The sequence below is a fragment of the Neopsephotus bourkii genome, unplaced genomic scaffold (assembly GCF_033783945.1).
Source record: "Neopsephotus bourkii isolate Nb327-2 ecotype Australia unplaced genomic scaffold, CSIRO-AGI_Nbou_v1 NB_234, whole genome shotgun sequence".
Taxonomy (NCBI): Eukaryota; Metazoa; Chordata; class Aves; order Psittaciformes; family Psittacidae; genus Neopsephotus; species Neopsephotus bourkii.
The window spans coordinates 2019802-2047551 of NW_026900744.1; the positions used below are offsets into that span (position 1 = coordinate 2019802).

At 41.3% G+C, this 27750-nt stretch overlaps 1 protein-coding gene and 1 long non-coding RNA gene across 2 annotated transcripts in view; one reads left to right on the top strand and one right to left on the bottom strand.

Annotated features, from left to right (window-relative positions):
• Positions 1–2014: 2014 nt before the first annotated feature.
• LOC133207739 (uncharacterized) lies at positions 2015–3094 on the bottom strand. Its single transcript, XR_009724142.1, has 2 exons — positions 2956–3094; positions 2015–2670 (listed from the first exon to the last, which is right to left on the bottom strand). It is a non-coding gene; the product is annotated as an uncharacterized LOC133207739 (long non-coding RNA).
• Positions 3095–3680: 586 nt separating this feature from the next.
• FAF1 (Fas associated factor 1) overlaps positions 3681–27750 on the top strand; it is a 170723-nt gene continuing 146653 nt past the window's right edge. The window contains exons 1-2 of the mRNA XM_061344844.1: positions 3681–4170; positions 20611–20679. Of these exons, the coding sequence (XP_061200828.1) occupies positions 4126–4170; positions 20611–20679 (114 nt within the window). The 5' untranslated portion in view covers positions 3681–4125. The remainder of the gene's footprint in view (positions 4171–20610; positions 20680–27750) is intronic.

Here is a 27750-nt window from a genome sequence, read left to right on the forward strand (position 1 = left end):
CTTGCAGAGCCCGGGCACGGCGCTGCCCCGCCACGGGCATAGCAGTCAGGGTGCTTTTAAGAGGAGCGCTGCTGAGGCCTAGGAGGGAGAAGAACGGGAGACAGGGGGGGGAAATGAAAGGAAAAGGAGGTTTTAGCAGCGGGAGCCGCCGCGCCCCGGCGGGAGGACCGGGGATCGGGGAAGCGCGGGCGGAGGGAGGGCGGCTTCCAGCCGCGGCTCTATCCGCAGCTTCCCCCCGGGCTGTCTCCACCTGCCCGAGGGGGGAGCGGACCCGGACTCGCGCCCAGACTCGGTCTCGGCCCCGCCGCCCTCGCTCGGCACCCCGCGGGACAGCGGCTCCGGGGCCGGGGTTTACCCCGGCAGCGACGCGGGCTCCTGTCCCCAAGGACAAGGTCAAGGATGAAGGGTCAATGTCAAGTTGTCTTAACAGTGGAAAGCGACCGTCCACGGCAGCACTCCTTGCTTTCCGCGTTCCTGGCATCCTTGATTGATTTGAAAGTGCCATTTTGAGGGAGAAACGCACCCAGCCACCGAGAGGACGTGAGGGCTTCGCTTTTCCTTCGAAGAGCGGCGAAGTGAGGATGGTACAAACAGCACGGGGATGTCAACGCCATTCTGCCTAACAGCTTTTAATGTCTGCTTTAACGGCCGGATTGCTCTAAGTTTCAGGGACCCTCGGGACACTGGCAAAGGCAACCTCCGAGAGGTAAGATGCAATGTCACGGCTCCCTGATAAGCACACGTATCCTCTCGGTCCCGATTTACAGCACCAGAACCAGCCTGTAAGGGGTGACCCTGCACCCCGGGTACGGGGGTCTGCTGGAGGAACCCGGTGTGGCTCTCTCCTCCCAGCTTCGGCTACTTCTTGCTCCGCGGTCACCTTTTCCTGTCCTGATTTCCCCCCCCCCCCCCCCACCTTGTTTTCCACCCCGCGCTTGTCTGTGAAAACACGAAGGTGACAACGAATTGTCTGCATGCGGAGCAGGGAAAAACGGCTTTGCTCAGGTTATCCAGTGACTCCCGCTCCCACTAAAAGGCGCATTTTTATGGGCCTCATTATGATAATTCTCGGCCAGAAGTAACAGTGCTAATAGTTCTTTTAACAAAAAAATGGGAACGATAATTTCCCTCAAAGTTAACTCGAGAAATATATATTTATAAATTGCATCCTTGTATTCAATTACAGTTATTTTTTCTGTATAAAGAGGAAATTTATGTGCAAAACTTCGATTATTCAGTCAGACGGCTTATAAATAACTTATTTAATGCCTAAAAATCCACAGGCTTCGGTGGTGTTACCTGTTGCTAACTCACTGCAGAAGTAGAACTGCCGGTCTTGTAACAGTCTCCCCATTTTTTTTTGGTCTGTTTTAGAGCTCAGAATAAAGCCCCATTTTCTGTTAATCACACCACATCACAAAAATAGTGAAGTGAAGCTCGGCCGGGGTGCTGCAGGCCTCCTGCGAGTACAGCTGCCCGGCTGGAACATGCCGTCAAACCGCCTTCGCCTTGTGGAGCTGTCAAAACACCTCGCAGAGAGCAGCTGGTTAATCCTGATCGTTTCCTCTCCGCAACGATCAAGATACTTCTCCTGAACGAGAAAGATTTGCCCCGATCAGCTCTAAAACCAGCGTCAGAAACAGCTTCTTAGGGGAAACAAACATTATCACCGGGCATTGGGAGGAGTTAAATGAGCGAGTGGTCCCCCGGCTCCCCGGTTTGTCTGACTGGTTGGAGGACGAGAAGCACTTCGAGTGGCTCCGGGCGAGGGGATGGGAGGAGGAGAGCACAAACTTTCACCGTGACTCTATCGTGAACTTCCTGCGGTGCGGGGCACACGTGCAGCTTTTCACCTTTTCTTCACGTTCTGGACCAAATCCTTCCTGTTTTGATCTAATATAGATATCATTATTTAAAATATGGCTGTAATAGACGTGAACGCCGGGTAACTAACCTTGACAACATACCTATAGTTTCAGTTCCTGCCAGGAACTAATTGGCTTTAATCCAACTGTTAAAACTCGCTTTTCAGCCTTTATTATAGTTACTCTCTAGTAATGTGTGGGTGGATTTGTTTGTAGTTTAGCATAGGCTGTCCCTGGCATTGCACCATACCTTGTACAGAACTGTCTGTAACACCAAACTGGAGGGGGGGGGGGAAGGAAGGTAAATAAGATTAGGTGCGAGGGCAATTACTTTATCATCCCGGTGGTAGGGAGCTCGAATTGTGAAGCTAATGTCAGTGGGCAATAAAAACCTCTTTGGCAAACCCTGCTAACACAAATTAGAGCAGGAACACGATAAAATATAAACCCCAACGTCTCTGACACTTGGTTTTACATCGCAAGTGGTGTTTCGGTGTGGCCTCAGCCCGCCTGGAGACCCCGAACGGCCCCGGCGCCTTGCAGCTTCCCAGCTGCGCTCGCAAACAGGCTTTAAACAATCCCAGGAGTATTTTCCTTGGGAACACGGGCTCTCCTGCGGGTACAGGCTGTCTTTTCCTACTTCCCCATCCGCAGGCAGTGTTCGGTCTGTCCCACCGCCGAACGGTGCGGGAGCGCCGGGCTCTACCCGGTGCCAGTGCGGCCGGCAGCAAGGAGCTCGCAGAGTCCGGGAGACCCGTCCATAACCCTTACGGAGAGAGATGAAACAGATAAAGAACAGTGTTTCCTAAAAACGACAAAACAACTTGGTTCAAGGCACCATCGTGTGGCTTTATTAGGGAACAGGAAAGGTGCTGGATGCGTCTGGGACCTCAGGTAGCTGCGGCGCCCATACGAAGAGCACAGCAAGGCACGTCGGGCTAATTAGCAAGCTGGCTTCCAAATGCATGCTAAAGGAGTAGGTGAACGGCATCAGGTTGTAGCAAGCAGACTTAAAAAGCATTAATTAGTTAGATTTGCATTACTTAAAAGGAAACATGTATCTTGGGTATACAATGCAAGTGCTTCTTACAGTGCTGAAGTGCTAAGCTGGAGCGAGGGCCGCTGTGCAGATCACGGTCTGTTGGCTCAGAAACCCGTGGAAAACGCACGTCCTCCTTTCGAGAGAAGTACAAAACCGGGGGGCAAACCACCGCCTGCCCGCGGCCGCCGGTCGGTGCGTGCCCGCGGGCCCGGGGGTTGGATGTCAGGTCACTCAGCGAGCACCAGTATCCGGGCTGTCAGAGCAGCCACAAGCCGCGCTGCGGACCGGGTCACTGCCCTCACTGCTGCGGCCGCCATCCTGCCGCTCCTGTGCCGCGGCGGCACAGACGGCGCTCCGCTGCGCACTGGGGACACAGCCGCCCTCCTCCTGCATCGGCCCTTGTTCCCCCCCCCCCCCCCTCCCCGGGACGGCGGGCCGGGCCCAGGCTCGCTGCAGCCGCGCCCTCCCCTCGCCGTTAGGCCGCAGCCGGTAGCAGAACCCAGCCGGGCCCGGGCAGCCGCCGCCAACCGCTAGGAGAGGGGGGGCGTTGTCAGAGCCAGCGCTGCCGCCGGCCGAGCAGAAGGCCGGAGCTGCCCCGCCCGCTCGGAGGAGCCGCTGACCCCGCTCTGAGGCCAGGCCGCGGCTCCTCGGTGCTGAGGCGGCCCGTCCCCGCACTAAAGGCCTACGCTTGGGCCGCGGGGCTTGCTCTGCACCGCGGTGCCGCCACCGCTACGAGAAGCCGAGGGGGGGGGACGGCAGAGGGGGGAGGGGGCAACACACGCTCGCCTCGGCCCCGCCTTCCCCGGCTTCGCGAGCGGTTGACAGGAGGGTGGTCACGTGCCGGCCGCAAAGCGCCTCTTTGCGACCTCAATGACAGGCAAAATGTGCGACAGGCGCTGTGGAGGCAGGGAGGGAGCGGCGCTGCCTCCTCCTCCTCCTGCTGCCGCCCGGGCCAGCGGCTGAGGTAGCGCTGCCCGCTCCCGGTCCCGGCCTTCTCCCGCAGCCCCGCTCGCCTCTCTCCTCCCTTCTCCCCTCGTTCTTCTCCGCACGCCGCCGTCCGCGCCGAGTTGCTGAGTTGGGGCAGCCCCCAGAGCGCCGCGGGAGCCCGTGAGGAACCGGGCGCCTCGATGAGCTCGTAGCTCCCAACCTGCCCCGTCCTCGCCGGCAGCAGCTCCAGGTGCGCGGGTCAGAGCAGAGCCGGGGACGCAGCTGGCTGCAATGGCGTCCAACATGGACCGAGAAATGATATTGGCTGATTTCCAGGTAAATTTCAAGCCGCCGCCACACAACCGTGGCCTCTCGCTGCTTTTCTCTTTCTCCTCGTTGCTGTGCTGCTGGTTCTTTGTGGGAAGGTCTAGGGTGGTGGGGGTGAAGCCCACCCTCCACAGCCTCTTGCTCTTTCTTTCTTTCTTTTTTTTTTTTGTTTTGTCAGAAATGGGGAACGTGTGCCCTCTCCTCTCAAGGTGCGTGATCAAAATGTCTTAACTTAAAGAGTTTCGGGTTTTAATGAAAACAGAAAAGCTTTTTCCGTCCATTTTTGCTTGTTCCAACCCTCTGCAACCACCCCAGGCCCTGGGACAGCTGTGAGCCAGCTCACTTGGAAGAGGCAAATGCCAGGGAGGATACCAAACTCATCACTCCTCATGATTTGTCACAGTGTTTGTAATGAATCACTTACTGGTACTACAGATTAGAGCTGGGCAGAGGTGTTTCCATTATAACATCAACACTAGCTTCACGGTTGCCTCAGCTTATGACTGTTGTAATGACGGTAAAAGTCTTCCCGCCCCATTCCAAACAACAACATGTTTGTGTAGAAAGGAGCAATATGCCTTTAAAAGCTGTTTGTTATGTTCCTTCCTCCCTGCAAAAGGGTTATAATTTAACTTCGAACTCTTAAATCTCATTCCCAGAATAAAGTTTTTCTCTGAATAAAAGTGATGTGTTCAGAAACTTGGTTAATCTGTTCAGTATATTGCTTCCTAATATTGCTTGCTCTTACATGGTTTTTCTAAGAACAAATATGTGGAAGTTGCCTCCATTTGTAATAGTGGGGAGGGCCCAAAACAGAGTGGAAGGGTATCAGATTATCTTTCAATATATCTTTTAAATATTTACTTTTTAATCTTTTTGGGTTTTTTTTTGGAAGCTTTTTCCATTTCCAGTGATTATTCTTACATGGATAAGCTGTCGAATAATCTTGGATTCAGTTGTAGAACTGCTGTCTCTGTGTCCGACTTCTTAAAAGACTGTTTCTCAGCTGCTATCTTAAAATAATCCCTTTGTTCACTCTGTGTGTGTTTAACAGGACTGTTTCTTTGGAATTACAGGTAGGGTGACTGTCATGTACATTATGTAATTCCCCTTTACAAAAGGTATCTGATATCTCACTGATGTAACACATGGAGTTCCCAGCTGATAACAGGGGAGTCTTTTCCCTTTTTGTACCCGAGTGCCTTACACCCATACTTATTAAAATGTTTAACAAAGATTTCTATAAGGATCTTTTATTTTGTTCTGCTTGAAGGTGCTTTTGTGTGTGCAAGGAGGGACATCTCAATTGTAAGGCTGGGGTTTCATAAGGGAGTTCTTCCAGTAACAGTACACTGTGTATGAGAAAACCGGGGACCCTGATTCTGTGCTCATGCTAGTGGAGACAATCTTTTATGGAATCCCACTTTTATGAAATTCCCTGAAATAGTTTTAAATTCAGGAATTCCAAGTTAGTGGCTTGTGAATGTAAGATTATTTTTGTTGTAAGAGAGGTTTCAATCTGTATCCACTTCCCAAGTTTTTAGTGTCAATGCTGTTTTGCAATATTTTTGTGCTTGAGTTTTGAAACCAGTTAATAAAGGCATAAGAGCAACTGCAGTGTTGGTACCACGAAGACAAGTAAGTATTATTGAAAGCTTGCAGAAGGGCGGTGGAGTCACAGAAACCAGTTGTAGATCAAGGATGACATAATGTGTTTGAACCTAGACCCAGGAAGTATTTTATCCTATAACAGTACTTACTTAAAAAGAACCCAAACCTTTTCTTCTTGTATTTCAGCAGACAACTTTGCGTTTGTTTTTTTTTTCTTTTTATTTCACTCTCCCTTTCTTTTCCTTTCTAAAAATCCAGTCAAGCTTCTGCCTGATTCTGAAACACTGACCTGGTAATTGTCATGCTGCTAAAGCTTCAGATTAGCAAAGGACAATGTCAGGCATTATTAGGCCTTGTATCTTGCAGAGTGGTAAAGGATTTGGGGTATTTTAAGCACTTGATGGAATTTGCAACTCCTTCACTAAGAATTTAAAATGGAAAATAAAACATTATGTGCAAAGTAATTCTGCATGGTTTTCCCTTCTGTATTTTCTGTACCTTTTAATTAATAAATGTTTTTCTCAGAGTTCTGCTGCTATCTTCTATATTTGTATGAAGTATCTTGTTGAAGAATGTTGTGCACACTGAAAAACCTAAGAGCTATTCTTTGCAGTTTTGTTCATCTCATCGTTGCTGAATTGAGCTGGGAGGGAAACTTCTATTTCACTCTTGCCTTTCCCAGTTACATTTAAGAAGGGTAGAGCAATGTCTGAACTTTTAAAATCTGAAAGTATTTTCCCCCATTATAAAACTTGTGCCTTCAGTGAAGTCATGATTATACTGATATCTGATGCTTTTATGGAGCTCTCATGGGCTTATTTGATACCTTTCAAAGCCATTGATTTCAGCTAGAGCAGGATTTTGTACTGTGTTTGGTTTTCCCTTTTAGCTCTCATTGTTGTAACAGATTGCTTCTCTGAGGTAACTAGAAGGGAATGCTTTCCAAAATATTTTGTATATATACACATGTATGCATACAAGCACTGCATAATTTTATTAAAGATTTAAACTATAGAGCAAACCACAGTAAGTGATCTACCAAAATGTTTTTTTCGTAATGTCTCAAAACAATTTCAGCCTGTTCTGTGTGGTTTGTAATTATTTTCTTTCCTTTTTTAATGAGGTTACTGTGTGCTACCCAGGGAGTACAAAGTAGGTATTCATACATGTGGGCTGTGTAAGCAACCTGTCTAACTTTTCCTTCTTAGGCTCTCACTTAGGAAAGATTATGCAGAAGCTTAACTTTATACATGAGTAGTCTGATTGTTTTCAGTGGAAGTAGCTAAAGTAGTGGAGTTGAGCACACAAACAAGTTTTAGCTGTTTCACTAAATGCAATTCAGAATTTCTCCACAAAGTGTCATTGGCATATAGGAAAAACACCCAACAATTTCTGCTTCTGTTTGTAGCAGAAATTCTTTGAAAGGTAACTGCCTGTGAGCTGGTAAAAGGGTGATGCTGCAATATGCTGGGGAAAATAAGGGCATAAAATTCCTACCAGTTCTTGTCAACATCACTGTTCTCCTTTTGTTTGTTGTGTTTAACTGTAAAATGGTATCCCACTGGAGATGGAAGAACCAGGTACTTGCAAGATACAATTAATGATCTATGCAGCCTGGGGTCCATTTTTCATTATAAAGAAAATAGATGTTTTTCTTTTTTTTTTTTCCTTTTTAAACTATAAATTTCAGTTGCACTGAACTTGGTTAAATTGGCATAGTTTGGCTGTTAAGAAATGAAGAACAGTCTTTCTTTACACATTGGCAGAAATGTCGGATGTTGACATTTTTGTATGCGAGCACTTCTGTGAAACAGCTTCACCTAGGATAGGGACTAAAATTATCAAGAATATCTTTTTGTCACTACAAGTTATACCCATCTACAGGACCACTTTATTCATGCTATGTGGTTGTCCTTCCAACAATTTTAAATGTAGAGCCTAAGTGTTGGAGTACTGTGGGAATTTCCAGCTCCTGGGTGCCCACTTATTACAAGAATATCTGGCGTGTGGAGCTTCAGGAGGAGGTTTTTCATAGAACTCACATTTTCCATTGACAAAATAAACAAGCAGCTCAGTCTTCTGAGCTAAGTCTTCCCACCCAGTAGCTCAAGTCTGGGTGGAAAGACTTTGGAGTAGAGTGGCAGAACTAGGAAATCCTTGTTTTTATTGAAACAACAGATACCTGATAGTTTTCTTCCTTCTGTCTTTCATCTGTATTCATTGTGAAAAAGTTACATGAGTATTTTTCCTTTTTGCAGTTTTTTTTACCCCTTATACTGGGTATCAGACTGCTTTGGTATGATTCACCAGCATGTATGTAAAAATATCTTTCTTAAGACTTCACCTTTGTGTCAATCTGTTTCTTAAAACCAGAGGTTTGTGGGAGGAGCAAGGGGGAGTTGGGAATGAAGAACCTCACTGCCATCAGTTACAGAAAGGTGAGAAAGCATGCCACATAATTGTGTTTTTAGTAATAAAATCAATCATGGCATTGATACATCAGCTTAGTATTTCTTTCGTTTTTGTTTTAAAGGTTTAACCATAATTCAGACTACTCTTTTTTCTTCTGGAACACCTAAAATTAAAGAAACTGGAGAGTCTGTTACACTTGGAAGTTAATACAGTGCTGTTAAATAACTGATATGTTTTTAAAGACTTTTTTGTTTTGGTTATGAAAAACATCTGTCTGTTTCAGCCCTGTTCAAGATTATCTCTGTTATGCCACTGTGCATATATTCACTCTCTAATCATATATGTACAGAATTTACATGTTTATTATTTTTTGGAGGGACTGCTGAGGGAGCCTTACTTTCTTCTGTGTGTGCTGCCTTAGGTTTTCTGTCACTTAAGGTACTGTCAGTATGTAAATTTGGTGGGTGAAAAAGATACAGCAATAGCTTTGAGTCAGTACTCCTGCTTGATTCTTGCCCTGGACTATGTCTTATGCTAGGGGCTGGAAAGAGTCTTTCAACCATTTTCTGTAAGGGTAAACTGTCCATGAAGGGGTTTTGAACAAATAGCAAAGTTGATGTCCTTAATGTTGACTTCTGAAAGAAAAGGTGGTGGTTTGTCATGAAAGCATTGGAGCACAAAGGGCTGGTTTTGATTTCTTTGCAGACTTTCTGTGAAGCGGGTGGCAATTCACCTGGGACAAGATCCTCAACCTATCTTTATAGGTGCTGAAGAGACTTCCAATTGAAGTTTAATTTTTGGAAAGTGTCCTCCAATTTATGTTTAACATTCTTGAAGGCCTGCATTTTCATCAAAGGGTCTGCTAGACATCTAAAACTCTGGTTCTGTATGTGTTAAGATCTGTCCGAGTTTAAAGCTCAGTCTTGCTCATACCAAACTGTTTTCTGTGTGCCCTCTCTGTAGGATAATAATGCAGCTGGTGCCCCTAGAGCACACAGCTAAACTGAGCTCTGCAGCTCTCACCATAGTAATTGGAAGGATCCAGTGCTCTATAGATTAGACATCAGGGTTTGGGATAGACACGTTTGTTTCTTCATGCCCTCATATTGTGTATCTTTAGGTAGAAGTGGACTCTGCTAGGTTTCTAGTTGTTAGGTGCCAGGATGCTCAGCACTGTTTCACCTGTTTTTATGGATATAGGTTACCATATTCTTACCTAATTTTTAAATTATTAACAGCAGGTTTTCAGTGTAAAAAAGAGGACTTTAAGACACTGTAAGGTGTTGAAGTTCATACCTATGAGACCTCTTAATTTGCATTTTGATTAGGATTCCTTTTAATCCTTCTTGCTGTTTATCACATTATAGTTTTGCCCATTGCACAGTCAGTAGCAGCGTTGGAACTGGTAGTTGGACTTCTTTGCAACGCAATTGGTTTTGTTTGCTGTAAATGGCCTTAGGGTCAAGAGACACGATAAAAGCATACTGTGTGCTTAGTGTGTTTTAGTTTGGTTAGGTTGATTGCTGTTGTCTGCTTCCAAGACCATTGCTTCTATGCATTTGTTCGGTGTGTGTTTCTGAAAAATTAATAGTGTAATTTCTTAAGATGCTTTTAGGGTTGGCTGTAAACCCAAAGCTCTTGTTCATCAGAGCAAAGCTAGTTTGATTTACTAGCCAACTTTCTGGTCTATAAACTGAAGCTCAAGTGGATTCGAGAGTCACACACAGAATCATAGAATAGTATGGGTTGGAAAGGACCTTAAGTTCATCTAGTTCCAAACTCCCTGCTATGGGCAGGGACACCTCATACTAGACCATGTCACCCAAGGCTCCATCCAGCCTGGCCTTGAACACTGCCAGGGGTGGAGCATTCACAGCTTCCTTGGGCAACCCATTCCAGTGCCTCACCACCCTCACAGTAAAGAACTTCTTCCTTATATCCAATCTGAACTTCCCCTGTTTAAGTTTTAACCTGTTACCCCTTGTTCTGTCACTACAGAAAGAAATAGAAGTAAGTGATGGCCATTTAGAAACATTATAATGGATATTTCCACTGATAGCTGTTCATGGAAAAGCCAGCTAATTTCTCCTATATAAGGACAGATAGTTAATTAGAAATAGTATCTGATGTTTATAGAGAAGAAAGAGGATACTATGATTTGTGTGCATTTCAGCCGTGCTGCAAGAACCTAAATAATTTACCACTGGAGCACCAATTCATCTTTAGAAAGAGGTTTATGCTGTTCCTTTAGTTCAATTACCTTGAAAAGACTCTTCACGTCATAGTAATCATGTCACCGTTTCCATCAACCCATTCATGTAGGTATTTGGGTTAGTAGGTCACTGAAACAGATTGAGAGGTGGTAGATGTAGGATCCTTTTTCAAATGCCATGACAACTGATGCTAATTATAACATTGAAGTTATTAATTGTATATACTCCCAGAGGCTAGGAGCATGCTTTCACTGGAAGTTACCGTGAAAGTGATTTGGCACATTAAAAATAAAATGTGGCTAATTCTTGGTAAGCAAGGATAATTTGCAGTAAACATACAAAGTTAATGTTTTTGTGTGGAAGGAGGTGTGAGAGAGGAGAGGACGAGGATTTGAGTGATTTGATACGTGTCTTACGGGATCCTGAGAATCTCCCATCTTGGGATTATTGCACTGGCGTTGGGAAGTCTGAAAGGGTAGAATGTCCTTCTCTCTTTGGGCGGTTGTTATGGTTCAGTTACCATTGCAAGCCTACTTTTCATGTGTTTCCCTATCTGAAGCAAGAGTTAATAGCCTATTAAAAGAAATACATGGCATGTCTTTGATAGATTTCATGTTTGTCTAGTCAGTGGTTAAGTCAGTGTGCTGCATATATGGGGCAGCCATGAGGGGAGTCTTTCTTTTATTCTACTTTTAAGAAGTAGAATAAAAAGCCTGGGGAAGCGCCTAACATTTTACTTGCTCCTCATCATTTGGATGAAAGGAAATGACATGCTTTCTGGCTGCATAGATGCCTACTAATTAAGCCAATTTTTTGGAGTTGACTAGATAATGTGCAACTGTAAAACCAAACTGCTCAAAGAGGAAACCAAAGCCCTAATGTATGCATTACATGTTGTTTGGTCTATCAAAGAAGTCATCTACTGGTCTTGTGTGTCTAACTGGTTGTGCAGGTCTTTGTTGTGCAGGAGTAGTTATACTTTCAAAAGATAATTCATTAAAGCTCAAGTTCTTGGAAAGGTTTTGAAACTAGAACAGAGTACGTTAGCCCTTGAGTTATTTTATACAGGTTTCACATTTTACGTGTAGCAGGAAACGATTTGTAAAGACAAGAACTCTAAAACTGAGTCACCTCTATTATTCTTATTTTTAAAGGTCAGGTTGTTTGTGTGAGCAAATATCAAAGGTGCCGTATCAGCTCAGATCAAGGAGCCAGCTGGCCTGATGTCTCCTCTGCAGCAGTCGTTAGTCCTTAGGAAAGAACCAAAAGAAACAGAATTTGAATGGGTTTGCCTCATCCTAGTTTCTACAAGTCAGCACTTTAAGAGCTTGATGATGGGGTTGTTATAACATGGGGTTATATATAAATTTGTCTGTAGAAATCTTAACCCTTTCTGACTTGCACCCCAATATATTTCACCAAAAAGCTAGTGTCAGCAATATAGGAGTGTGAGGTTGATGTCAAGAGCAGTCTGCTCTGAAAAATTCGTATTTAAATTCCTTCAAGATTTGGGGGCAATCATCTGGGCCTGGTGTTTTTTTTTTCTGTATGTCTCTACTTACACTTTAGGATGAGAGAGCTCTCTGCAAAGAGCGGCTTTGTTATAGGATGGTCCCTAAGTTCCTCTGTAGTGAATATGAGTGCACAGAATTCATTTGCCTTTTGCAATATGCCCAGACTGTCTTTGAATACTTCTTCAATATCTTCTTGCTTTGGTCCCACTGACTCTCTGGCAGACTTTCTTGTCCTCGTGCATTTAGGAGCTTGAATAATTTTTATCTTTAGACAAATGGTTTTTTTTTTTCAATCCAGTTTTGTTGGCCTGCATTATGGTATGACCTGTGCTCTGCTGGGTTTGAGTGTTCTTCTCTTTCCCTGTTTTGGATACCATTCTCAGGCTTTTAAGAGCATGTCCATTCTTTGTGGTCCTGTTCTTTACCAAAAAAAACTGAGGGTTTGTGGAATGGGGAGTAAAATATCTTTTTGTATGGATTAATACTCTTCCTTGTGTGCTTATCTGGAAAGTGGCCTTTATTTATTCTTTAGTTGTTTTTAAGGTTCTGCTTTTGAGGCAAAGAGGAGGAAGGAGATGACTGCAGATATCCAGTAAGCAAAAGCATTTGTCTGAATTGAGCAGTTTTTTTTTGGTTTTCATTAGTTTTTCTTATGTGATAATGTGAGAGCTAAATAACTGTGATTCAGGATGTCTTGGGTTTTTTACCTTCACTGAGATACTTTTAATTAAAGTATTACACAAACACAGAAACTTTGGGACAATCTTAACTGAAGCTTTTTGTAGTTGCTGGGTAAAGGCTGTCTTCAGTCCTCAGGAAAGACAGGTTAGTAATCCAGGGTACTAATTAATGGGTACTGACTTTTGGTTTGGTTTGGTTTGGTTTTTAATTCAGTTGGAGCACTGCTCTTTGTGTGTAGTGCATGTGGCTTAAACACTAGGGTTCATGTCTTGGCTCAGCTCATGGGCTTCCTAGGGATGTGCCTTCGTGGTATTCTGGAAACAGAATTTGCTCCAGAGTCTTGAGAGTGTTCAAAGTCTGCTGGAAACCATTTGAAAGTGGTTAGTGTGGTGCCAAGTTAGCTAGTTCTGCTAAGAAGTGGTTAGAGCTTCATGCTACCAGTTTAAACTTTGTAGCCTGCTTGCTTTGCTCAGAAGGCTTGCAGTCATCTCAGACTGCAGGCAAAGGTCACGCTTGTCTGTTTGGTAACTAATAGGTAGAAATGTCTTCTGTGACCTTCAGAAATGCTGTTTCTTCCTTTATTCCCCCATTCCTTATGTAGGAAAGGACTCCTGCTTCCTTACTTCAGTGTTTTGCCTAAGGTGGTGCTTAAATAGTAGAACGATGAAGCTTGTAAATAGTTGGGGGTGGGAGTTCAAATGCATTGAGCAAAGTTTGAGCCTGGCATATTTGCCTAAACCTTTTATCGATTTCTGATACTGGTAAGTGTATTAGCTTGTTTTTGTTAAGCCAACAGCTGGTGAATCTGCTTGAGTTTTACCAGATGGTCTCCTGAGTTATGTAAAAACAGAGGAACATTCTTATCTTCCTTTGGATGCTTGCAGTAGGTGACCTTTCAGTTTATGTCTCAGTTTATATGCCTGGATGTTTGTTTAAAGTGTTTGTCTGAAACAGAGAGAAGTAAAAGTTAAATTAATAACCACGGATGACTCATAATAAGAACAGTCTCATCATATCAGTAGGGTTGTTGCATGGTGAGAATGAGAGTGGATGCCACAGAAGGGCATGTATGTAGCTGGTGTTGCAGTCTGCGGAGGTGCTCCTGTGTCAGGCAGGACTGTGGGAATGCAAGAGCTGAGGTACCAGCAATCTCAGTTGTGAGCGTCCAAATGTGCTGAATGTCTTGATAGCCCAGAGGGGAGTTACATGTGGATCTTAAATCTGATAATATGGTTCTAAAACCTTGCGTGGCTGAGCCTATTGGTTTAACTTTACCTGGTTTTGAGGAAAAAAGTGTTATGCTTTGTTTCAGTTGCCTTGAAGTATTTATCATTGCAACATTATATGTGGGGAATTTTCAAGAACATTTTCTCGCTTGAGAGGTGTCCCTGCCCATGGCAGTGGGGTTAGAACTTGATGATCTTAAGATCCTTTTCAACCCTAATTATTCTGTGATTCTATGAATTAGTGGCCCAGAGCTTTCTGGGTTTGAGTAGACTTCTAGCAGATACAATTTGGAGCTGCCTTTGGCTGCTTTATAGACATTACCAAGCTGTTCTCCTCATAAGGGGCGGGAGAGGAAAGCAAGGTACTATGTTTCACTCTAGAAACAGGGAACGCAGGGTTGGGTTATTTAAAATCCCGCATGCAGAAACCTGATTTTTATTAGGAATGCTTAGAAAGCAAATTAAAGATTCTTCTAGTAGAAGTGGTAGCAACATAGTGGGTTGCACTAGTGTGCTGGGAAACTGAGGGAATCCGTTCTTATCCTGGTGAGACCACTGCTACCAGGAGTACTGTGTCTGGTATCAGTCCCTCCATTGACAAAGTGAAGCAAGTCCAGTGGATGCCTGCCTAGGAGGGGAGGTGGCTGGAGCACACCTGCAATCTGATCTGCCTGGTTGTAATTCAAGGACATAAGTAATATCTTTTCCTATGTCTCATATGCTGTTAGGAACAGCTCTGTGTGCTTTTCTTTTTGGTTTTAAGCTGCTGACCTGGAGAATTACAGACTCATAGAATAATTCAGCCATCCTTTCAAGCAGGTTAGTGGCCAGGACTTGAACAGTGTTTTCCATGCTCCTCATCTGTCTTGTCTTTTTTGAAGAGTAAGTTACTAAAGGGATAGTCAATTGATTTTAACAATATTTCTTCTTTGCCAGCGTTTTTGATTTATCTTTAAAACCTCATCTTTATGGACTAGAGGTAGCTGTAGTTGCACTGCTATGTCGAGTGATAAAAATTTATTGGGTGCTTTCAAAAGTAAGCATTTCCTAGGGTGCTGTGTGTGCAGTTGCAGTGGATGGAGGTGTATTAATGCCGGCTTCCTGGGGCTTTGTGGGAGATCCCAAGAGCTGAATGCTTTTCTTTCTAGGTGATTGCACCTGTCACATCTGTTGGTGCCTTAATGTTCTTGTTTCTTTGGGCGTTGCAGCTCTGTATAAGTATTAAAAAGATGGACTGAGCTACAGTTGCAACAAAATGCTGATGCCAGAAAGTTCTTTTCTCCTTTTTTATCCGACACAGGAGAGTCTGTGTCTGCTGTTTCAATGGCTGAGTAATAGGCATCAGACTGAATCACGGTAGCTTAGTCTTGTTCTGAAACAGATGAGATATTAGCAAGAGGGGAAAAAGTCTGTGGTTGACAAGTGGTGTGACTCTGCCCTGAAGATCAGTTGTCAGAGTTTGTTGCTGTTCTGGGTACTTGGAGCTATTGCTCCAGTTTTATCCTGTTGGTTGTATGAACTGAGCATTGCACCTGTGTTTGCATCTAGTCTATATTACTGCAGGAGGCTGCAGCAGAGGATGTTAACTGCAGAGTGCATGTGGAGGTTAGGCATAAAGTGAGGGTGTTTTTTTTTATCCAGCTGACTTTTACAGGAGAGACTGATGCACAGGGTAATCCACAGCCATCTGTCTGATTTTAATGGGCCTGAACCTGTTGTGTGAAACATTCTAGGCTAAAGCCTACTTTAGGCTAGCTTAGAGATGGTCTCTTTCTGAGGAAAACATAGCTACTGTTGGTAGTCAAAGGAAATACAGTTTTGCTCAACAAAAATGTTGAGAGGCAGACTTCTAAGTCCTCCATATCCAGCTACTGGCAGCTAGGCTGAATGTGGTCGTCTGGAGGCTTTTGACTGCTGCATTTTGCCTTGGCCAGAAGGGGGAATGGTGCCACAGGTGAGAGAAATTCTGCCTTGCTGCCAAATACCGTTTGCTCCCAGCTTCTGTGCAACAACTGCCACCCACTGTCTGTCGGGGCAACAGTAGCTTGACTCTGTATTTGAGTCAGCAACAGCTGTTTGTTGCTGTCCCAGCTTTTGCAGCAGTTAACAGCCCAGCTCTCTGTGTTGGGAGCAGCAGTTGTCCTTCCAGCTTTGCTGTGCAACAACTGCCTGGATCACTGCAGCAGGTGCCGGAGGAATGTTTTCAGCAGCAGCTGCTGCCAGATGGGGAGGACAGCTGCTTTCCTGAGATGCGGAGGTAGGCTGAAGCCTATGCTGTTGAAGTGGGGGGTCATTGAGGGTCTCAAAACCCAGATCCAGCTGTTACGGCTGCCTGCCGGGGTCAGACCACCCTGCAAGGGATTTAGAAGAGCAAGTCTGTCATCCTGCATTACGACTCTCTGGAAGTGCCTTCTGGGTTTGTCTTGAATGCCTTAAGTCTGTCTGCCCTCTGACTTTTCTCCTACTGAATTGTGTGGCTACTTTGCTTGCTTTATGTAGCAGTAATTAAGGTTACTGTGCCAGTTAAATAGGACCCCTAATGGTTAGCTGTGAGTCTTCCTCCAAGGGTAAACTCTCCATCACTTAGATGATGGTTAATCCGTAAAGCTACCTGAAAAAATATTTGGAGAAATGCACTGAAATTTTATTCTATGCAAAATCTAAATCTGCCTGGTGGAAACACCTGGCCTGGAAGAGCAGGATGCTAAGAAAGTTTTACCATTTGGGATCTGATTTTATGCATTCAGTGCAAAGCAGTAGTTTTCTCAGCTTTATAGTCATTTTCCTCTTGTGTGGTCTGAAAAAATACAGAAGGGACTGTACAGTCTCTGGAGCTGCAGTGAAGTGTGAAAATGCTATCCTAGATTTAGAGGAAATGCGGAGTGGAGGAGTTGGAGGAGGAACCTATTCTGTCTTATCTTCCCCTTCAGAAAAATGTTTTGCTTTCTTTTTGATGTGTAAAGGTTTACAAATCGGTGAGCCTTGAAGGTTTTACCTTTACTGTGGTGGCTCGTTTCTTTCAGTTTGATGACTTAGAGGATGTGTTGGTTGTTGATTGAATCAAGAGTTTGTAGTATTCTGATAGGAATTTTCTTTTAAAATATTGAATGCATTTCATTAAGTAGGTCTCATGAAAATAAAGCTGGGTAATATCTGTGAATCAAAGATAATTTCTCCTCAACGAGCATCACTTTGCTTAGTAGCAAAGATGTGGTTTTGTGCCTTTGGAGCTCATCTACTTTGCTATATTTTGAAGGCATTTTTTTTCCTTCTGTTGCTGCAAAAATCTACCATGATTTTGGTTTTTTTTAAATCTTTTTGCTTCTTGTTTGAGTGGAATGGGAAGCATAAAAATGAGCAAAAACCAAAGTAATGTAAATAAGTAAACCTTGTGACTTTGTCTACCTTTCCTAGGTAAGTGAGGCACACAGCCTTATGGTGCCCAGGTGTCCAATGAAATGACTCAAAATTTCATGAAAATATAGCCAGGTAACATCTAAAGAATTCCATCAAAAGAAGCTCTTATAAATATTCTAGCCATAGGAAAAGCTTAAATCATCCCTTACAATTAGGGGTGAGAGACAAACCCACACAGAACCAGACTTTTAAATTCTGTTGCTCACAGAACCTGCTGGTTTCCTGTGTGTGTTTCCCTAAAGAAAACAAAGGCAGAAGCATACCAGGCTGGTCTCTGCTGCTACACAGTCCTTGATGTCATGTCATACCTGCCAGCAAAGGACTGCCTGTTCTGTGTGCTTAATTTCTTGGGGAGAATCAAAGACATGCAAAGAAGATAATTTTCTCGAATTGATCTTGCATGACACGATGCAGTAAAAAGGAAGTGAACTTGAAATGTAGTTGGGGTTTTTTTTTGGTCTTACTGGTGGGTTATGACTTGAGGCAGAGATTTGTATGTGGTGGTGTGTAGTGTCTGAATGTTGAAATGTTATTCTGAAGAATCTGAGTTTGCTGGAACTGTGATGTTAACGGTGTTGAGGAAGATCTTGGAATGTCTGTTTCATGATTACATTAATAAAGAGCACTCATTCCTTCACTGTTGTCATTCAGAAATGTTTGTTTTCTGTTTTATTGACAACTAGCAAACCCACTCCATCTGGAAAGTGAAATCTTTGTTTTAGAACTCCTTGAAATCAAGTATTAAAAATGATTGTAAAACTGGTCCAAGGCTTTTCAACAAAACTGTCTTTCTTGGGTATTAAGAATTCTTCTCCTTTTCGTTTTCAGTTAGTGTTTACACCTGTCCATTCCCATTACCCACTGATTCTGCTTCGCAAAGGGAATGAGAGTTGGGTTCTATTTTAGATAGTAAATCAGCAAGATGATTTAGGAAGGATGTGAACATACAAGTGAATTAGTTGCTTGATACCTCATCACAGCAGAGTGAACTGCACTGTGTGCTTCGGCAGAAGGATAAGCTAGTTTTGTTTAGTTTATCTCAAAATAAAAGTACGCCAAAGTGAGCTGAATTGATTTGCAGTTAGTATGGGCTAATAGTGTGGCATATGGGCACTTGTAAGTCACCTGAGCTCCAGGGATGGTATGAAGAGGGGTCCACTAAATCCAGTATTCGAAGCCTGAATTCTAGGTACCCTCAACTTCATCTTCACAACCCAGAGTTGGAAGCAACACACTGTTGGTCAGGTTCTTACTGTAGGCTGGAACACAACTTGATTCTTAAAAAGGTCATGCAGGGTTTGCAATGCTGATAAATGAGGAATAGTAACTCTTTGTTTCTGCAGTGACCAGATTTTTCAGTGTATTTCACTTAACTGTAAATAAAACTTCAGGCTGTCATTTCTGTAAAGCTTTATTCTCAAAGTAAAACTACTTCACAGCAGAGCTGTCAACAGTTTGTGACAGGTTTATGGTAGTGAACCCACCTGGGATTTCAGAAATGACAAGCTCAAGCCCTGCACTCCTCAAACGTACCTGGTGTAGGTGTATATAACCTTCACACTTGCTAGGGAATGTATTGAAGTGTTGTCTCATTTTTAGCTTCAGAAGTAACTGTAAGAAGTAATGGAAAAGTAGGCAAAATGTTGCTTCTGAAAGCAAAACTGTATATTTTTTATATTATTATGTTTTTTTAGCATCCCTAGTGCGAAGTGGATGAAATTCAGTATTAATTTAATAATTTAATAAAATGAATGTAATACTAATTTCACAAAATGCTGTGAGCAGTGGAAGTTTTCTCTTGTTCCAGAGGGAATCAGTCTGATGAGGAAATTATTGTGGATCAGTAGAAGTTGCTGCCTCCCCTCTGTAGGCAAAAAGAAGAAATCCCCAAAATGTCATCTGTGATGATGCTTGTGGTCTTCCAGACTGGTCCATTTTGTGTAGATATACTGCATGGAATACAGGATATCTGTATTATTATATCTTCATATGTGTGGAATTCTTCCACATTGAATTTGGGAAGAGAGAACTGGACTTGAATTTCCCTGCGACTTCTTTTCTACTTTTTATTTCTTAATTTTTGTAAATAGGGAGAGGAGTCAGAGCATGGAAAATATGACCTGATGGCTTTTTATTCTTGGGATGAAAAAGTATCTGTTTTTATGCCTAGGGCCCTTTTTCTCTTACTGTGTAAAGGAAAAACAGTATTATATATCATTGGAATCAGGAGAACTGATCTGTTTGTTGCCACTATTTAACTGTTAAAAGGTTGGATTTTTTTCAATGTTGTTTTATATAAACTTTATATAAACTTTTTATATAACTGTGTAGTAGAGCAGAAGGAGCACGATCTTTTGATTTTGTAAAAGTTTTGTGTGCTTGAACACAGAGCATAGTTTTGATCGGGATAAAAGATAAATTCCAGAAAGAAAGTTGACTGTTTCCATTTTTCCTTTCTGGTGAAACATATCTGATCTCATTCAGTATGAATGGTAGCAAATATATGTCAGAGCATATATGGAACAAATAGCAATGGTCTGTCTGCTGAAGTTGGATAGCTGAAAATCTATGGGTATCAAAAAAGAAAGCAGGATGCTGCATTAAGGTTTTTGCTAAGTAGTGCTCCCTTGTAGTTGGAGTTAAGCACAGTTTGCAATACCATGTTGTGGGATGTTATCACTACTTTAAAAATGGTACTGTACTAATGAGCTACATAAAAGAGAGTGCAGGGCTGGAATAACATGCAAGTGTTTCGTCTGAAAGGAAAACGTAAATGTTTCATTATATAGTCTCAATTTTAAGTAGTTTCACAAGGGGTGCTCATTTGTACATGTGGTAGTAAGTTGACATTTTGTTAAGGAAAAGCTCATGCTTGCCACCTTCTTAACCTTACAGTGTAACATCCAGGGTGAGCAGGGGTATAAGATGATGGTAATGAAAGCAGTAGGGTTTATAATACGTGTTCCTGGCTTTAGACAAAATATTTCAGCCATCTCAAATATAATTTTAAATATGAAGTATTTACATGGTCCCTTATAAGTTGGTGTGAGTGTTTCATACTTTTTAATGTAGAATTCTTAATATACCTTTATGGGACAGAACTATTGCCCTAGTTTTACAAATAACTGCTTTATCTTACTTCCCTAGGTGGCTTGCTCGAGATTGCACAAGAATCCTCTGGTGGAACTGGGAATTATATCCCAATGCTTGATGTTTAAATCTTGAAATCTGATTTCTGGATTACTCTCTTTGAACAGGAACAAAAGACCTATATCTTTCCTGTTGTTCTGCTGAAATTAATTAAATTATAAGTATTAATACTCTTGGTTTTGATCAATGCTTTTAATCCTGTTTACTGCTTCTGTTTCTTTGTAGGCATGTACTGGTATTGAAAATATTGATGAAGCTATAACGTTGCTTGAACAAAATAACTGGGATTTAGTGGTAAGTATTCTAAGAAAATGACTTCATAGATCAACTTCATGTAACAGTGATGTGCCACCTTACTGAGACAGCTGTTTTCTTTCTTTCAAATTTGGGGGTGTCTTATGTCTGGGGCTAGCAGGTTATTTGCAGACTGGTTTTGGTCTGTTAAAGCCTCATTGCCAAGTTAACACAATACTGAGTTATATCATGTTATACCCTGGTATACTCTGTCTTCAAGCCTCTTGGATTTGTTACTTTTCCTTTGAATTAGTGTTTCTTATTGGGTTTAGTTTTCTTTTTGATCAATTGTGTGCATAATTTTGTAAGTAGTATTATAAGGATAGCAGTTATAGAAGACAACTTATGTACACACACAGGACTTTTGAGGATTTAGATGCCTGTAGAAGAAATGCAAGGTAAACCAACTTCAATCTTTCATATCCTATTTTTAGTTATAAAACAACATAGTCACTCTTCTATTGTTAGTTGTTATGGAGAATTGAATCACAGATTAAGGCGAGCCCTTAATCAGTTTTGGAGTTATCCAGACACAGTCAAACACAAACAGAACCCCAACAAACTCATCCTAAGAAAACCTTATAATCTCTTTTGTAGCAAGGTTCAATGTGCAGACAAATAGGAGGAAACCAATAAAACAAGCAACTCTGCATGGGGTTATTAGGGTAAATAATGGAACTATTAATGCCTTTTCTTAAGGTTTGAAAGTGTAAAATAGAACAAACTTAATTAAAAAGCAAGTGATCTTCCTTTAAACTGTAATACCTTTGACTTCCTTCTTCTTTGTCTTTTCCAAATGAGTGATCTTTGGACCAGTCCAAATTATCAGAAAATTATTAAAAAAAAAAAAAAAGAAAAAAGAATTCCAAAATTGTTTCTGCTTACAGTTTCAACTGCCTGCTGTGTTGTGTTCCTAGCATATTGTTTAGGGTGTTCTCTGTGTTTTAATAATTTCAAACAAAGTATCACAGAGGTTTAGAGTGGGGTTTTAAACTGAGTTTGTTAGAATGAATATTGTGCTTCTTTTAAGGCGTAGCAATTAAAATGATGTTGTGATCTTGTAACCTATGGTAAGCAAACACTATGTTCTCCAAACACTTGAAACTAAATGTTTAAAATGAATGTTAGCCGAAGTATACGGAGTCTTTATGTTGTAGCATGTCATGGTGTAAGCAAGAACGAGCCACCAGTGAGTAAAAGGGAGTGCCTATCCTCTGTGTCTTCAAACAGAAAACCCCAAATGTATATTGACAGAGTGGTATAACTAAAACCATCTTTTGTCCTAGTAGTTTGTTGTGACTTAACATGGGCTGTTTTGAAAATTGAAGTGTTTATGGGAAGGCAAGGAATAGCCTTCTGCATTCTGTTCGAGTTGTAGAGTTCTCAGTGCATTAAATCAGTTGGATATGGTTTTGGGGATTTGTAAATTGTAAAGTATATGCTTTACAATAAATGCTTACAGATGGTGTTGAATGAGGGAATTGTAATGAAAAATGGTACGAACAACTAAGGGAATTTGGTTTATTTTCTTTTGAGACTCCAGTATGAGCAGAAGGGGAGAGTGAAGTATTTAAAGCTATGAGAAGAGCTATGAGAATAGCTTTAAATATTCTATTCTATAATCAATATATTCTATTGATTTTTATTAGTGATGATTGAACAATCTAGAAGTAGAATATAGTGGGAAAAGAAGTAATGACTCAAAACATGTAAGCTTTAAAAAGGCATAGGAAAAGTAAGAAAGGAAAGAAAATTAGGGATGTAAGAGGTGCTTCAGGAATGTACATAGTTCTTGAAACTAAACAGATGAATGGAGTGTCTGAAAAGAAAATGATAAGTTGTGGAATTAAAAAGATTGAGGAGGCTAGAAGTGATGAAGATGCCTGAAGTCTGTCATTAGCAGGACACTGGCTCCTTTTTTGTTAAAAGCAACTGCCTTGTAAAAAGGGGACTGAAAACCAAATTGTGCCAATCTAACAATGAGTTAGAAGCAGAAGAGCGAAGAAAGAACAGACAGAAGAAACATGAATGTAAGAAGAAAAGGAGTTGTTAGCTGGAGAGGGAATCAAACATCTGTTTAGTCAAGTGATTTTGGCATATCAAAAGTCAAAATAATACATGAAAAAAGTCTCATGACTGATGAGAAATGTAACATTTTCTATATTTAAATTCAAAGTGCATGGTCCATGTGTGGTGGGTATTTTGTTGTTTAGTGGTTTTTGTTTTGGTTTGAGTTCTTTTTTAGTACCTTTGGTTCAGTATTCAGGTACAGATTGAGTGCCCCATAGCTGGGGAGAGCAGAAGGTTTTGCTTTGTTTGAACCATAAAGTTGTGGAGTTAAAAATTAATATCCTTTTGCTTGGCATTAAATATTTCATTCAGTGCAGAACGAAACTCTTTTTTTGGATTTGTAAGGAAAACAAGGTTTATAGGACTTTGGTTCACAAATCATAAAGACAGTAGTGAAGTAGTGATTATTTTGGTTAGGGGTTCCTTTGTCACCCTTTGACCACCTGTCTGTCAGGTAAATGGGGAGAACATCATCACTGTCTTCTCTTAATTTCACTTTGTTTTGTGCATCTTATACAGAGGCTTATTTCAAGTTCAAGTTTTTGATAATCATGACCTGTAGTAGTCAAATGTTATCATACAGGTGTCATACAGGAGTTCAGGGTGGGTTTTTTTGGGTGTGTCTGTTATTGTTTTTAATGTATTCCTTTACTTCTATGACTTTGGAAGTTTAAATCTGAGCTCTGTATTTGATTGGGAAAGCTCCTGTGGGGCACCCAGGGTAATAAGAAGTAGAAAGGCAAGCAGGTCCTGTTATGATGTGACCAACCTAAGGTCAGGGCACTTCTGCAGCTTAGGGGAAAAACCAAAACCAGAAGTTAGGGAAGTTCTTGTCTTGAACAGATTGCTTTCTCGCTCTTTGCTCTGGCTTCTCGATCTCAGTTCTATTTTCCTGTTTTGGGGAAAGGGTTGGGAACTGAGAGACCAGGTTGAAAATTGCATGGAGCACCTGTTGCTTCTTGAACTCTATGAGACTCAACTCAAGGACATTATGATTCCTCATGGACTTCAGACAGAACAACCAAGAACAAGTAGTCCTGGTGAGCTGGAAGGTAGAAGGATCCCAAAACAGAAAGGGAATTACTTACAGACATAGGCTGACAGAGAAGCACATCAGCACACACACAAACAGCAGAGGTTGTATAGTTCACATGCTTCTGATCTCATGCTTATAAGGACTTAAGCTAATTTCAAGGGTTTCTTTGTGCTGATGCAATATTCCTGCTGCTTATTTTCTGCATACTTCCTTTTCCTTTTTTTTTGTCTTGGTATTGCCAGTAGATTTTAGTGTGAAGAGTTAAAATACCACCTATGTCTTTCCTGTTACTTTAGTGACTTTCGCTGTGTTTTGTATCTTTTGGACATTTGGTCTTGCCTTTAAACAAAGCCAGTCCTGAGTGAAATATAAGGACCTCCTTTCTTGTTTATTTTTTCTATTAGCCACTTTTGTTTTTTATTAAGAATTCATCTGAAATCTCTTTTCAGTTTAGAACTGAAACATCAGCTTCCTAATTTTGAATGTTTAAAGATTACCCACTCCCAATTGGAAGTCTTCATGTCTATTCCTCTGTATAGGATACTTCAAGACGATATGAGGTGCCATTAATTTATCTTTGACTTGGAACTGGGTAGATCAGATTTAAACATCTCAGAGTCGTATACGCTTTATAGTGTTTAAATCATGTTTGTAGCTGCTTGAAGTGATACAGGAAACTGTCTTTCATAAATGTTCGGTTGCTAGACCTTGTTCACCCACTTCAAATCAAATTGATCACAAGAGTGCCGCAGAGGAATTCATATGCAGTAACAGTGTATGAATTGCTTGATGGGATCATGAAGTCTAACCTTGCCAATAATTAGTTCCCCACTGTTGCATGTGGCTTGGCCTTTGTGGTGGTCTGCTGCATATATAGCAGCTGAGATTTTTTCTGCATTAGAACACTGTAGCCTAATTACTAGGCTTATTATAGGCTGGGCAATGAAGTATTTTGTGTGTCACAGAAGATCTGAAACATCAACATAGATAATATAATGATCTCTTCAGGCCTTCATCTTTATGAAACTGTGAATAAATGAATCCAGCCCTCTTAAGCTTGCCAGGATTGCTGATACGTTATTTCCTGGTATCATTTCTTTGAGCTCTATTAATTTACAATCATTTTTACATTTGAAGAAACAGAAGTTAGGAATTTGTCCATTGTAAAGTCTGGTTTCATAGCTTGCCCATGAAAATTATGACCTTCTGCTTTGACATGTGAAGGTAAGAATGACAATGTAAATATATCTTAAAATGTGTAAAAGCAATAAAATAAAAAGATGAAAAATCCCAACTGTGTGGCTGTTGAAATGTCTCTGATGATGGTACATATTTAAAGGAAATGACCCATTAATGCCAGATTCTGTAATCTACATGAATTTATGCAGTATGATCCTTCATATATATGAAGTTATTACATAGGTGATAGCTCTTTGCTCACCTGAAATCAATTAATTGCATCTGCACATGAAACCTGGTCTTCTGTGCCCTTCATAGATTTAATGAAAAACTGAAATCCTTCATATATAGCATGACTTTATATTCTGTACTGGTAATCAGAACAGGTTTTTTGAATGAAAATCAGGATTCACCATGCTTAATTTTCTGCTTTTTCCAATATGACCATTTCAATTTATTTCATGTCTTTTCCAATAGACATAATGTAGGTACTGCTTAAACATCACTTTGAGAAGAAAACAGATTTCATGAAAATAAAGGGGAGGGGGGTTAATCCCTTATTAATTTCACTGTGAACATGTGTATAATGATTACAAAATAAATAACTGCTTTTTGTTTTCAAAAGATATTCTTAAAATTACCTTAGTGCCTTCCTCCTATACTTGTCTTCATTACTCTGTATCCTGGTAGAAGCACAGTGTAACTTCAGTAAACCCAGCAATTTAATGCACCTGGAAATGTGATGATTTGCAGTTCCTGTTGTGCACAGCTTCCAAGAGTCAGCTAACAAAAACCATTTCTGTACCTTGGAATGAGATATTGTGTATTTTAAACATCTGTTTTTATAAGGCTTCAGCTCTCAACTACAGTTTTTCTTTCAAATGCGTAACTTACACAGAAGTTAAGGGTTTTTTGCATCTCTATGTTTAAAACCTCTTTAAAATAATTATATGTCAAACAGGTTTTTTGATAAGTCCCCATTTTGTGGTTTTTTTTGTGTATATATATATTCTATATAATGTTATCTTTTTGGAAAGAAAGAAGTTAAAAAACAAACCAAAAAAATCAAACTGCAATTTTTCTTTACTTCTGTTGGAGATGCCAGTTTAGATGGGATTTGTAGGCAGAAAGTGGGCCATTGGCTCTTGACGGGTATCAATAATCTGTTATTTGTATCTTTTATTGCTTTCTAACCGTTAACTTAGTTCTTTTGTTATAATGTGTATTACATCTCAGTAGAAGTTGGTAAAAACTTGTACACTAATGATGTCTTTTGTCTGTTTTCTAACTGGTTTGCTCTGCAAAAACTTTGATGTGGTATCTCTTTGTATATGTTTTTTGGTTGATTTGAATTAGTCTGCCTCCAGAAACTAGGTGATTAATCTAAGTTTGGCACATGGCCATTTCTTTTCCTTAAATGTGGGACAGTTTGACATATGTTTAGCAGCTCTGTTGTTTCATTCCAAGCAGGCTGTATTTCAGTGGCTGGAGAACCAGAACTACACATTATGGTGTTAGTCTTCATCACATTGGCCCCTTTTATCTTGTATTGTTGACCTGCTGTTTTCATTACGTCAGAATTGCATACTGAATATGGCACACATTTGAGAGTGCTCGCTATGGGATTGGTGAGGAGTTCATGGTGTGCTTCTCATTAGGACTAGATCTGAGGGGTTTTCACTTTTGGGAACACTGGTTTATCTGTGTATTAACAACATTCTCCCTATGGTCAAATAAATAGTCACATCTGCCTGTGGAAACCAGAGGTTTGTATTCCAGACTTTTTTTTTAAGGAGCTTTTCAAGTTTTGATTTAGACAGGTGTTTTCTTCTGGATCGTGGTGTCCTGTCAAACATGTTATTGTCAGCTCAGTTAGTTTATGCTCAGTGTTACTGCACTGAGTTGCCTGACTATATTCAGAGTCCTGCTGCCAGCAGAGCTAAGGAAGAAGGAAATTCTGAGCTAGGTAATGGTGATTAGTGTTGGTGGACGGACATCCCACTGGTGCAAGTGTCCTGTGGGCATGGTGCCTTGTTCTCAGGAAATCCAGGAGTTGCAGGTTTCTTATGTGTCCAGCTGCAGCATTAATCTCTTCTAGTAGGGCACAGTTAAATTGTATGTTAACTTTTCTTTTACAAAGGGCTATGGAAAGCACTTTTGGAAGTTTTTAATGTACTTTCTGTTAAATTAGCAATCCCTGCTTGCAGAAATAATTGATTTCTCATTCTTTGTATTTCCAGCTTTTTGCAGGTCCCAAAGTGACGTTTCTGTGTATTTGCATAAGCTCAGATGCATGCTGTGTATTTTATGCAGCTGGGTGGTAGCAGGGAAGACTAATTCTTAAACCCCTTATGATTACTAAATTAATTGTTTTTATTTACTTTTGAATGCGTGCATCTCAAGTGAAACATACTTCCTTTTTTGTATATTTTTAACATTGAAGACTGTATGAAATGTGCAGGTCCATAGGCAGCTATAACCTTGGTATGGCTTTCCACACAGCTGTATGCACATCCATCTACTAAACAAAACACCACCACTGATACATGTGGAGGAAATTAAGACTCTTTACTTGCAGAGTGCATAATACCGGTGCTACTTTGTCACCTCAGTAATGTGGTTCAATGAGGGAAGATTATCTCTGATAGCAGCAAGGTAGGCCAGTCTTGGTGGTCCTACCAAAACCAAGCTGCTTCCGAGACTAATGGCAGTAGTTGATACCTCAGGCAATGTAGGAAAGTGTTTAATACATTGCCACTGTGATAGTCATTTCACATGAACTTGAG